This window comes from Ambystoma mexicanum, chromosome 1q (assembly GCF_040938575.1).
Source record: "Ambystoma mexicanum isolate Mex_15411 chromosome 1q, UKY_AmexF1_1, whole genome shotgun sequence".
NCBI classification, from domain to species: Eukaryota; Metazoa; Chordata; class Amphibia; order Caudata; family Ambystomatidae; genus Ambystoma; species Ambystoma mexicanum.
Window position 1 is genome coordinate 479,708,227 of NC_090922.1, and position 13,183 is coordinate 479,721,409.

Sequence of the window (13,183 nt, forward strand, 5' to 3'; positions counted from 1 at the left end):
ATACTAGGCCTTCTGGAAATCCCCAGTATGCGCACGTTGTTTCCTCATGATCGCAACTCCAAGTTGTCACATTACTTCTGATTGGTATTAACTTGGAGTGTAGTTCTGGACTGATTCATGGACTTGGGTGAGCAAGCACTTGGGTCCACTGCTGTGAATGCTCCAGGTCCTGCACAAGGTTGCAATGGGAGAGTTACACCAGATCAGGGAGAGGTATTGGCTTTCTTCTTTTCAGTTTGCTGCTGCCATTCCCTTCATGGTTATAACCCAGCCTTGGCTCCTAAGAAGTCGGTGGTAATTGATCCACTGGTGGTCTCCTCTGTGCAGGATAAGCGTGCTGAGCCGTGGTGTGAGAGGTTGGTGATGCTGGCCAGGTTTAAGGATGGATTAGGGGCAGAGGCAGTCCAAATCTATGGAGAAACTTGTAAAGCTCTGCAGAAACATTTGTCATACTTATGTTGAGTTGGAAATTCCATTGTAACAGAGGGGACATGTTCTGGAAATGTCCAAACATTTCAAAACCTCATGCGATTTCTAAAATCTGCATAGAATTTTGAAAATCTGTGCTCATGAGAAGTCATGAAGAAAAATGTGCCCTGCAGATGTGTGCTGGGTCTAATTTAGAGGTGAAGAGTGAATGAAAGGATGGCATTTACCTGCTGCAGAGATCTCTGGAACATTTTAACTGACAGGTTTGAATGTGGACAGTGTAAAATCTGTTTCCATTATTCCAAGATAGCTAAAATGTGTGCCCTTGAGGTATGCAATAATAATAGCTAGAGTACTGTGCAAATAAAGTAATGTATGCAATATAATCCTCAGCGAGAGAGGCACAGGCCAATAAGGAGGCCAGAAATGCAGGCAGAATCTGCCAATAGAATTCTTTACCTGCTTTCTGTGCCTCTGTCTGTGAAGGATTGCCGTCTGCAAGGGTGTGAAAGCTATGGGCTCTTCATCCATTGTGGGTGACGGGGGATTGACCCACCACATATGAAACGCGGCAAGCAAGCAGCCAAGGGAACGGTCCTGGGCTGACTTTAACTGAAATTCCTAAGGGAAACCGAGTTTCCCATTCACAGTTCAGAGTACTGCAGCACGCATGCCCAATGAGGCATATAAGATGGGGCATTTTGCTTCCCCAGCCTTGCATGGGCCATTAGGGATGCAGACTGGGGCTACAGGGCTGAATGAGCGAGCAAATGCTCTTCCCGCACAGCCAGGGGCCAACGAGCAGTGTGATGGAGGTGCTCTGGCCCCACTGTGCATATGCAGGAGCCAGAAAGCACTCTCATGCCTCCTACTTCCCTCTCCACCATCCATTTACCCCTCCCTTCGCCCTACTAATCTGTCCCTGTCCCTGTCTCTGTCGTTGGCTGCATCTTCCTCTCCCAAAATGTCTGCCTTAGGAATTTTAATGGAAATAACTCCCTTTAGCTTTTTCGGCATCTTAATTTGTAGTTTAATTCATGGGAAATTGGACGCGGGTATAAGTGGTACCCGCAAAGTTCCTTAAAAAATACTATTAGCACAACATCCCTTTTTTGTAGCTAAAGTTGTAAACATTCGATGATCGCTCGTGATCGTTTACCAAGATTGCGCAGGTGACTGGTTACGTTTGATGTCACTAACATACAAACTTTCAAAATCTCTGAAAGTTTCAAAACAGGTGACGGTTACGCTACAAATGGAAAATAATTTTTGGCAGCGCCATGAATTATGTTTTGGTTGGCAATGGAGCCACAGTTTGCACAATAGCACTCACCTTGTTTGCTTTTCTGCAGCCCTTTGACGCAATGTGTGACGTTATCAGGACAAGCTGCAGACACGCCACTGCAACTCTCAGCGTTCATTTCGGCGCAATGTTCACAAATAAGAGAATTCCCTGAAGAGAAAGAGAATGTTTATGCTCTAAGTTTCTCAAGATTCCACTTAAAAAGACACACAAACATGTCCAAAAGAAAAACGAAAACGACGTGTGTCCCGAAGAATCACCTGTTGCAACTTCTCGTTGAAATACAGTAATGCATTGGGCACACATATGTTTTCAGGACTGAAAAAGAATGCACATAAACACATGAGCAATGTTCTGGAGTATCGGTGGAAAACTAACCATTGCATACGCTGTTTCACTAAGAATGGGTGGCTTTGGAATGAAGGATGTCCCGTGCTGTGAGAAATGATGGTTGCCAGTGTCAACACATTAGCTATTCGAGCACAGAACCGTGGCATCGTAAGAACGTTCACCCTTGTTACAGTAACAAGATGCGTGCACACCATATATACTCCGGAATGGGGCCACAGCGAACCATCTAGGTAGAACACTAAAGCTCGGGGGAGATTTAATTTGAAATCTGGAAGGACAGGCAACCAGTATCTGCATTTTAAAAACCCCCAGATAATGGGATAATAGATAACAAGCTATCAGAATGTGAATTCACCAAGAGACACAATGCTGACCTACTTGAATACCTGAAACTGAAATCTGCATCTCACACCAGTGACATTGTGCTGCTGGATACCAGCCAGTCAGAATCCACATTTCCTCTAGATGTTCTGTGCTGATCTTGGAAACTGAAGATCTGTAATCTGGTATTAATCCTAAAACAGGATCCACTCAGACCCAGGCCTGGGAGAGGCTGTTCCTGCACTTAGGTTGCAAGCACAGTGCTGATCTACTGGAAGTCCTCTGGCAGGAAAATTAGCTTTTCAGTATTTCTGAAACAGTGCTTCAGCCTACCATGCTGCCAGAAACTCCCTGCCCCAAGATGCACTGTTTAAAGCAACTGGGAAGCTATGGAACTGGATTCTCTCAATGTCCACCTTCCTAGTACAGTGATGCTGGAAGCAATGCAGCCTGCACGATGCACATCACCAAGCTACTGGAAGACCTAAATCCCAAATCTACAGTTTTCTACCTTTCTGAAGTTCTCGTGCACAATAATATGCAGTAGCAACATACACTGTTCTGAGCAAATGGGGGACCTGAAAGATGCAAATTTATAAGGTCCATTTCACAACTAAATATTTAAAGGAACTCGTGTGTTTTCTTTCCTTAGCTGCTTTTATAGTGCTATTTGCTGTGCTGTACAACAACACAGCAAAGAACACTGTGTTTGCCGGGGACACGTGTGGTACAGTGGTGAAGGGTTGGCCCCTACAGCCGCGCAATCTGGGTTGGAGTTCCTGCCTGTCTTTTTCTGGTGCATGAAATACTATTTAAAAAAATTGTGATGCATCAAGAAGAAAAGGCAGTCTGGAACTCGAACCCAGGTTGTTTGGTTGAAAGTAGTAACATTTCACTTGTGGGCTATGCAAGTCTGTTTCAAAGGGGAAGGCAAACAAACACTGTTGAACAAATAGGACCTGTTTGCCTTGTTCACAGGACATCCAGTCCTAAGAATGCCACCAGATACAGTAAACAAACCCCTTTCAGCAAAATTACTTTTATTTTGCTGAAAAGTGCTTGTTTGCTGTAATTGGATTGCATTCATAGGATTGGCTCTCCTGCAAACGTGTATCTGTTTGAGTTCTCTGCCCTAGCAGCAGTAAAAAGCGTGAGTTCCCTCGAGGGGACTCATGCTTGAATAATGCCACCATTGCAGAAAAATAAAGAAAGAGATTACACAGTCACTGCCTACAAAATGGATGCCTGCACAGTGTTAAAAAGCAGGACTTAAGGAACTTTCTTATTTAAAGATTTTTATATATATATATATTTTATGGCCAATATTTTGAAACAATTAACATTTTGAGAGAACATCTTTAAGACTGAATGTTACAGTTTTGTTCAAAGCCTAATGGGTGTTTTGGACGAGAGTGGAGACAGGGATGCCAATTCAACCAAATGCTACGGGTAATGGATATGATGTCACGTGCTCGGTGACATCACAAGAAGTGAAACCACAGACTTGACCTCCCTTATGGATGAGTGTTATCATAAAATCTCAGTTTCCTATGCAATAACTCAGGTGTCTACTTTCCTATTTCAGAAACTCCACAGTTTGATGCTGTGATCACCTTTCACTAATGCACCTATGATCCTTGTGATTCACTGCCAAAGTCCCCCAGTTATGGATTTCAGTATAGACTCCATTCCACTGCAGTAGCATCATCCGAGTCGTTTTCAGTCTACTCAAATGAGTCCTGAGGGTCATCTGCATAATTTGCATATTGGACACCGAGTCCATCTAAGAGATCAAGTAATGGTTTCAAATAGATATTGAACAACAGAGGGGACAGACAAGAACCTTGTGGCACCCCACATGTCAGAAGAATAGTGGGTGCCTGAGCATTTTCAGTGGTCATTCTAGAGATTCTAGGGCCCAGAAATGATGCAATCCAATCAGAGGCTTTTTCTGAGCAATTGGCAATAGTTTTCAACCTCTCACATAGCAAGTTATGATTAATAAGATCAAACGCTGCAGAGAGATCTAACAGCATAAGTAATGCTGGGTGAACCTTCTCGACAACCCCTATAATGTTGGATTTAAGATCCAGGAGAGTTGTCTCTTTTCTGTGTTGGGTTCTAAAGCCAGATTGGTGAGGGTTAGAATTACATTTTCTTCAGTGAACTTCTGTAGTTGCAAGTACGCCACTCTGTCAATAATCTTCAGCAAATAAGGCACATTAGTGATTGGTCGATAGTTATTGGCTCCTGCTGGGTCAAACATATTCTTTTTTAAGAGAGGAGTTACCCAGTCATCCTTCATGGAGGTGGGCACCATGCCTTCCTCGTATGATGCATTAATCATCTTAGTGATCCAGGGGATCAAGATGTCTAAAAAGCCTTTCAAGTTCTCAGCAGGACATGAATCCCCAAGGCATGATGTAGACTTGAGATTTGTGATAAAATGGAAACTATGTTTGCTATTTCGCAAATTTATTATGAACCATGCTACATCTGGCCTATTAAAAATTACCTCTAGATATCTTGAGACCTCTATGGATACATTTCCTAAAGGTTGGCGTTTGCAAGCGCAGAAGGTACTCGAGGGGGCTGATATTTCTGTAAAAATGCTGATTGAGAATCCTAACAAACCCAAAGCAAAATTATGGGAAACTGATTGAGTTGCTTTGATAGCTATGGTATTCGTGGTACGGTTGGTGGGGTTCGTCCCCACACCTTTTTTTTTTCTCTTCTCCCTCGCCTCTTCTTTTCTTCTTCCCATTTGTGGTGTCCTTTGGGTTGTCTTCTGTGTTTGTGTTGTCTTTTATGTATTCCTGTTACTTTGTTGATTGTGTTTCACTAGCGTTGGTCATTTATTGATCTGAACTATTTATAATGCTTTTGTTATTCTGTAAATGTCATTCTTCCTGATTAATGTGAGACATTGTTACTTTTACTACTGTTATTCATGTTTTTTTGTGAAAATTAATAAAGTGTTTTTGAAAAAACTAGAGCTGCTTGCTACGGCCATAAACATTTCCCTGATAATTCATTTAATCTGAAACGACATGGCATTGTGGAAACCTATTTGGTAAGATTTCCAAATGCGCATCTCTGCGATGACTATCTGCGCTTCGTACTCAATCTGTGGGCCACCAGGGAAGTAGCAAGCTCAAGAAAATTGATTCAACTGGAAGACGCCCTATGCCGTTTCTGTCATGCTGATCATGAAACATTAAAACATATATGTACAGATTGTTCAATGACCAGTGAGCAAAGGACATTACACTTAAAACATCTGTTTGTGGATCAGTGCATATTGATTGGCGAGGATCTATGGCTGTTGCTATTCCATACCAACAGAAAAGGAGTCAGATATGCCACACTTAACTTGTTATATCAATTGGGTTTAAAGCATCAAAGAAAACTGAATACATCGTAATCCAGATTGATGTAATCTCAGTTCTCAAAGTGAAATAGCCTCAGTAGCTGATTATAATGTCCCGGGAAATCTGATGTTAATAACTGTAATTGATGAGTTACTAGAAACAATAAAATAAGGAAAATTGTGTAGGAAATCGATGTAAAATAGTAATGTTTATTTTAGGTAATATAATTAGATATATGTTTAGATTTGGATTTTACATTGTATATGTTCATTTTTAGTGTATAGGAAAGATGAAATTAAGGAAGTGTACTGTTATCCTTTTGCTGTTTGTTTGCAAGTTTTACTTGTCAAAACAAAAAATCATAATGAAAGGTGATTGTTTATTTTTACTTTGTGACAAACTGTTGAAAGATCATGAAATGTTTTGTTTCATGATCAAAACAACTGATCTTAATTTAAAAAAAAAACATTATTTATTGATAGTTTCTATTTTTACTTTCTTTATCATTTCAGGGACAAGGGTATCAATAGTAGTCTTGATGGCCAACGAGATATGAGAAGCTCAATCGTGGGTTTTCTTGAATGATTCTCATTAACATCATCATGTTTATTTGGATATGCATGAACAATCCATAAAAACAGTACACAATACAACAATATCTAGAAAATGGGTACACAATAAAATAAAAGTCCATTAGAGAACACAATAAGTAATAACATATAAAAAGATTATTGGTACAATTCATTAAGTAGTGTTTGTTGACTCATTTCAGGACACCATAGTCATCAAACATTTCCTTTGGTACAATGCTTTTTTCAGAAATGAAAGTAGTGACCAGCCCGCCTGTGAAGAGTCCAACCACAACATATATCAATGCTGATCGATAGTGAACAAAACCCTGTTCCTTCAATAAAGGTTGTATAAGCCACCTTCTGGCTGGAGAATAGACAGGGCAAAAAAAGGATCAGTTGAGCTAAATCCTCAAAAGGAGCACTGCATACAGGACAGGATCGATGCCCTCCTCCCCTGGACCATCCTGCCACCACGGCCCTGAAATGGATACAGTAAAACCTTGCCCTGGATATCAGCACATGGTCCGCAGGAAATTCTGCCTTGAGCAAGTAACGCTGTACACCCAAGGACATTAAGGTCATCAGACCACGATTTTTGGGTTTCGCAATTTCTGATCCTTCTCTGTCTAGTCTCTTACTGTCCAATGATTTTTCTCTCTCTGGGAGAGGGTGCTGCTTGGAGGGTACGCAGCCATGGAATCTCATACAATCTTATCTCCCGGATTCATGCACAGTAGAAAAATTATCAGTTCATGCGTTAAAGCGGCTTTGACATTTCCCCATAACGTGAGCCAGTTTAATACCGGCTGCAATGAGATCGTATCCTCAATTGGTGTGCAGCCTAGCTCCATGTGCACTCCAAAATTTTGAGATGAGGTAGGCAGCCTCAGCAAATTCTTAAAAAATGTATTTTCCAGGGTCTGTAAGATAAATAAGACTGTCAGAAAAACGTGAGGCACTTGGACATCAACAAACCTCTCAATGGAATATATATGTGCCCTTCCGGAATATATGCCCTTACAGAAATGCATTAGAAATACTGCATTTAATACCAATTACATAGCTTTGGGTGGAGAAGTGGATAGTTCTACTTGTGCCTTAACTTCACGAAGTTGTGAGTGCACATTTGGACTTAGAAAAAGCTATAACCAGAGGATGCATTAATCAGACAAATCTCTCCTGTATTTTCCATTTGTAGTTCTCTAGTTCTCTGACAGACTGCTCTTTTCTTTGCACAAGGGCAAGCCTCACTAGTTTGACCCTCCATTAACAAGTTACTTGCCATGATGGCATTAACGTCTAGAAGAATCCCTGTCATCTGCCATCTCAGAAGAACAGCTTATGAGATGGTGCAGAGATTGTTCTGAAATACATGGTAATTTTACTTTTAATTCCTGGAACTATTAATCAGAGCAGTGTTTCTACTAATGTTCCCACCTTCTTGGACAAATCCCTTCTCATTTCTTAAGACTATTGACACTGACATCAACATCTTTGAGCGCCAGGAGACCATGCAAATGGCAATGGTGTGTGGCCTAAATCAACATAACATAACATCTCCAGAACAATGTCCTTTATATTTGTATTTTGTATTTTATTATATTATATATAGCCAAAGCGCTTCAAAGAGAACAATCAGCAGTTCATTAAAATGGCAGCAGAAACCTGTATTCAGAGTCGACCGGTGACAATCAAGTGGGCGATTGACGTGCGTTTTTAAGGAAGAGCGAAAGAGAAGATAGAATGTGATAGAGCGAAGGAGATTGCAGTGGAGGGGGGCAAGAAGTTGGAATGAACGGAAACGAGATTTCACACAGGGAACATTGAGTCGAAAAAAATAGCAGAACAGAGAGGCCGAGAAAGAGAATAGAGTGAGAGAAAAGAAGCAAGGTAAACGGGGGCAAGACCATAAAGAGATTTAAACACTAGACAAAGGAAGTTGTATTTGAGCTGAGAGGGAAAAGAAAGCCATCCGAGAGAGTCAAGAGCAGAGGAAATTGAGTCTCGGTAAGAGAGCAAACAATGTGATCGACTAGAAGAGTGATAGATTGATTTGAGAGAGACAAGACGTGAGGAGGGAAGACCAAAGAATAAGAAAGAGCAGTAAAAGAGTTGAGAAAAGACTAGCGAGGAGACCAGAAGCTTAGTGGCATGAAAGGTAACAAAAGGGCACATTTTACGTATGTTGTAAAGATGGAATTGACAGACATGTGAGGTGAGAGAGATATGATGGGCAAAGGAAAGATCAGAGTCAAAGTAAAGGCCAAGATTGTGAGCAGTAGAGGATAAAGAGCAATTAGAGGGAGGAAAGGAGATAGAGGGAGGAGGAGATGGGATGGACGAGTATTGGCAGGAAAGAAAAGGACTTCGGTCTTTCTGGGGTTTAGAGTAAGGAAGTGAGAAGTCATCCACGATTTGATGGCAGTGAAGCAAGATGAAAGGGTGAGATAGATGTCCGGTGAGAAAGAAGAGAGGAGAGAATGAGCTGTGTGTCATCAGCATAGAAGTGATGCGATACTTCGAAAGATGAGATAATAGGCGCAAGAAAGGAAGTGTATAAGGAAAAGAGAAAAGGACCAAGAACAGACCCTTGTGGGACTCCGTGATCGAGAGTGAGAGAAGAAGAGGTGTTACCAGCCCCAAGAAATGGCGAAAGTTCGATTCTTTGACTCCTTTTTCCCACTTCTAAAGTTTGTTGACTCTCTGGTGATTCCAGTAATTCAAGGCCCTCATTTACCATGGAGTCACTCAGTGTTACTCCGCAGAATATAATATTTCAACTTTACTTTTATTCCTCTCTAACATTGTGAAAATGACTCTGATGAAGTTATTCTACGTTAGACCTCTAATTTCTGATGGAAGTGTTCCACACAGATTGTAGAGTAATGTATGACAACACTTACATCAAAAAAATAGATGCTATGTAATTTGGCCCTATTTTGTTTTGTACACAATACTTTTTATGTTCCAGAACATAAGTTCCTGCCTGATAGATTCTCTTACTATCCACGTGATAGAAATGTGTTTACCAGTAACATAGTCTTATCAGCAATTCCCACCATTAACTTTCGGGATGAGGAGGCTGGCTTTCTGTGTGTTCACTCCCAATTTGTAAAACTCGTTTACAGCAATTGTTAGGTGTTTGGGCAACGGGTTCTTTGTGCATTTGGTAAGTGTTTGGTTGGGGGATCTCGGTGCATTAGACATCCGCTTTTAGTGTGTTAGGGGCCTAGCAGATGGGCCTTCTATGACACCATTCCTTTCTCAGTCAACCTCGAACTTCTGGGCATTTGTGTGACTAACACATTAAACAATTTAAAATATGCAGATTTAAGAAAATAATGCAAAGAAAGTAATCATATCTCACCTTCAGTGATCACAGCAAACAGGACGGCCACTGCTGTGAGGAACATCCTCATGGTTCAGGTTGTGGATGGAGTTGGGTGATGCAGAGGAACCTAAAGTGTGCAGCTTCTCTTATCCTCTGCACAGCTCCTCCACAGGACATGACTTTTATAGATGTTGAAATGAAGAAGGGGGAGTCCCTATTTGATGGGAGGAGGAGCAGAAGTGGCAGATCTGCTGTTCCAGCTGCTGTGTGATTGGGTGCACTGTTGATGCTTCTTTAACACGCCCCTAGCAAACCTCTAAAGAACCGTGTAGCATGATGTAATGCACTCAACAACATCAACTTGGTTAAATGGAGAGATGTTTCCTTTCTCCTCCTTCAGGATTAAAGTTTTTTACACGTATTACAAATGTGCATACCAGAAAGAAAGTGCATCATTATCGTGATAAAGGTAAAAAAATGTAGAACCACTTCACTATGATGTCCAGATAGACTGATTTACTAGACAGCGCAGAACACTCTGTCCCACTAAGTGTGCTGGCAGTGTTCCTGTTTACCCCACTTAACGAAATGGTGCTGGAACTACACAAGACATGCCGTACAGTGCTTTTGAATGTTGAATAACCTAACCTTAAAATCCACACTGCTGGTTTTGCAGCCACTGTGAAAAGGGAACCCCACGACGTTTCAAGCGAAAGTGGAGTTACTAGCACGTAAGTCAGGCATAACTTGAAGTCATACTTGTAAGTGGAAAGGAAAATACAATTGCAACCAGAGCTCAAGTCGAGGGTACATGCGTGTGGATGGAGTCTCCCCACGTTTTTCAGGAATACCCACACTTTTTTCAGAGGGCAACTTAATATGTTAATTACTGGGGATGCCACATTCAATTGGTATGTAAATGAGTCCCCCCACTTCTTTTTTTTAGGACTTGACTCCTGATTTCAATTCTCTTATGTCTAAGAACCACAGCTTCCAATGGGAAAACAAGGACACGTTTTGCCACACTCTCCTTCCCTTTATCCAGTGACACACAAAGCACTGCAACACTTGGATAGTACACCGACAGCTGTGCACCTTTTAAGTGGCATGCTTTCAAGTCCCTGTCGGACCTAGTGCAGGGACACACAGTTTAAATGCGCCATCTATTCAGCGATTTCTTTCTTTCTTTTTATTTTTACATTTGAAAAGCGCCTAAACCCGAAGGCATCAGGGCGCTGTTAAGGAAACCAGTTACACATCGAGACATAAAAGCAAAGGCGTGTGCGGTGCAGGATGCTTAATTCACACGCAAATACATTTCAGTGAATGTATTCAAACCATATAACTGTGTAGTTTAGACAAAGAGCCAAGTTTGTAAGACCTTGAGGAAGGGCAAGTAAGATTCCTCTGCCCTCTTTGAAGTGGAAGGGTGGTGAGTGTTAGTGAATCGTAGAGAGGTGTGGGGTAGGAGTTGGGATCAAGGCTTGTTTCTTTTCTATTTTCTGTTGTATGGAGATAATTTTGGATCGCACAGCCTTTTGGATATCTGTGCACCAGGTCTCGTCTTTAGAAATGGTGGTGGGGGGTTGGGAGCTGGTGTTTCTAAATCACTAACTGGCATTTGTTATTCTTGTGTTATAGGCCGTCCCTTTGGTTGTGATGATAGACTGTTGATATTCTTTGGCAATTGAGTTGAAGGAAGCTTTAGAGTGACTGATCTGTACGGCCTTTTCTCCAAGCTGCTTCAGCTTGTCTTTTTCTCAGGCGCGAGGCCTGGCGGTCGGGGGTAAAACAGGAGTTGATGTGACCAATTGGTTTCACTTTCTTGACACTAAGGGGGCCACCAAGTTTACAGACTTGGTCATGGTGTTTAAGCAGATATCTAGTCAAGGTTCTCCAGTGGGAGTGGTGTGAGATGAGGTGAGATGGACTCCTTGGAGATTTTGCAGGTGCTATGTGAAAGGGTAGGAGCCAAAGTTGGGGAAGTAAGAGACTGCTGTTTCTGTTGCGTGTAGGGGAATGTCACAATGTGGTGATCTGACCAAGGGCAGGGTAAATTGGAAGTGATTGAGATCTGGCTATTCATATCTGCAGCCCAGTCCAGGGTTCTGTCCTTATTGTGAGTTGGGCCTGAGACCCGAAGATTAAAGCTAAGGTTGGAGAGTGTGTTGGTGGCTGCTGAGCCGGTGGTGTCTGATGGGTCGTTGAGGCCTAAATTAACATCCCAGACTACTATGGTCCTGGAGGTAGGTTTGAGGTTTTTTCCTACCGTGTGAATGAGGTCTTCCTCAAAGGAGGTAGATTGGCCCGGTGGTCATTAGATGATGTGGATGGTCACAGAGTCTACCCAGCAGGTGGTGAGTTTGACTGTAAGGAGTTCATAGTTATCTTCCTTAGCGTTGTTTGCCTGTCTAATGCTAAGAGAGTCTCTGTATATGAGTTAACCCTGCCTCCTCTAGAGTCTCCCTTGTCATTTCTGAGTATGGTGAAGCCCTCAGGGAGTGCTAGTGATAAGACTGGGCCTGAGGCTTGATGGAGCCAATTTAGTTATAGCTAGCACGTCTAGGTCTTGGGTTGTGTGTCAAGGGCGTGGGCCCGGGAGTGATCTGGCATTAATAAGGGCTCCTTTTAGGATGGAAGGGGGTGAGCTTGTGTGCTGGGGGGGTCATATCTGGTAGTGCGGCTGGAGACTTGGTCTTCCTTACGTGTCGGCTAAGGGGGGGCAATGTGTTTTGCATTCTGCGTGGTAAGTTCTTGTGGCCGCTGATGTTGTTGTTTGGGGCCTGGCTGCCGTTGGTTGTAGGGTTCAGCTGGCCTAGTTTGTGTTTGCCAGTGGTGACCCTTGAGGATTGGGGTGAGGGTGTTTGTGGGTCGATGGGCTGTTGTACCGTGTGTCTCGGAGGCTAGGAGAGAAGGGTTTGGGTCCCAAGCGTATGGTCCTGCCTAAATAGGCATTTCTAGTTGAGATGGACATAGGCCAGCAGTGGGGGTTAGTCCTGGTGAATCTTGTGCCTAGTCTTCTATTCCTCACTGGGACTGTGGGTGGGGTGGTTGTTGGGTTCACGTTGGGAGAATCCGTAGTGTTTGAAGCCGAGGTGGGTCTGCTGCTGCCTGCAGTAGTTTGGGGATTCTCAGATACTGCATGATGGCATTGGTGTGGGTCTGGGACTCTCCTCTAGGGAAGCTTGGTGAGTTTTGCCTAGTTTGAGGTTGGGTCCGCTTGGCTCGGGACCGAATGCAGTTGTAACGATATCTTTTGCATAAGCCTAAGAGCTCGATGACTGTGCATAGGGCACAAGATTGGGGTTGTTGGAGGGCGGCGTTGTGGTCCCTCCACCGTACTAAGTGTAATCATAGCACAGCGGGATTGCGCATCTGCAGGTGGATGGCCGTGTGTACAGGTGCGGACGAGATTTTGGTAGTGCCTTGTGGCCATCAATGAGCAGGGTCAAGTCAGGAAGTGGTGCGCTTCTTAGAAGTGGCTTGCTGAGCGTGCTGCGTGTCT

The 13,183-nt window shown here is 42.8% G+C and overlaps 1 protein-coding gene across 2 annotated transcripts in view; it reads right to left on the minus strand.

Moving 5' to 3' along the window:
* LOC138529147 (phospholipase A2 inhibitor and Ly6/PLAUR domain-containing protein-like) overlaps positions 1-9,848 on the minus strand; it is a 156,027-nt gene extending 146,179 nt beyond the window's left edge. The window contains exons 1-2 of one of the 2 annotated variants that reach the window (XM_069640817.1): positions 9,715-9,847; positions 1,763-1,882 (exon numbers count right to left, since the gene is read on the minus strand). In XM_069640817.1, coding sequence (XP_069496918.1) covers positions 1,763-1,882; positions 9,715-9,766 — 172 coding nt within the window. In that variant the 5' untranslated portion in view covers positions 9,767-9,847. Of the gene's footprint in view, positions 1-1,762; positions 1,883-9,714 lie in introns of both variants that reach the window. The other variant, XM_069640816.1, reaches the window with a different exon arrangement.
* Between the last annotated feature and the right edge of the window lie 3,335 nt (positions 9,849-13,183).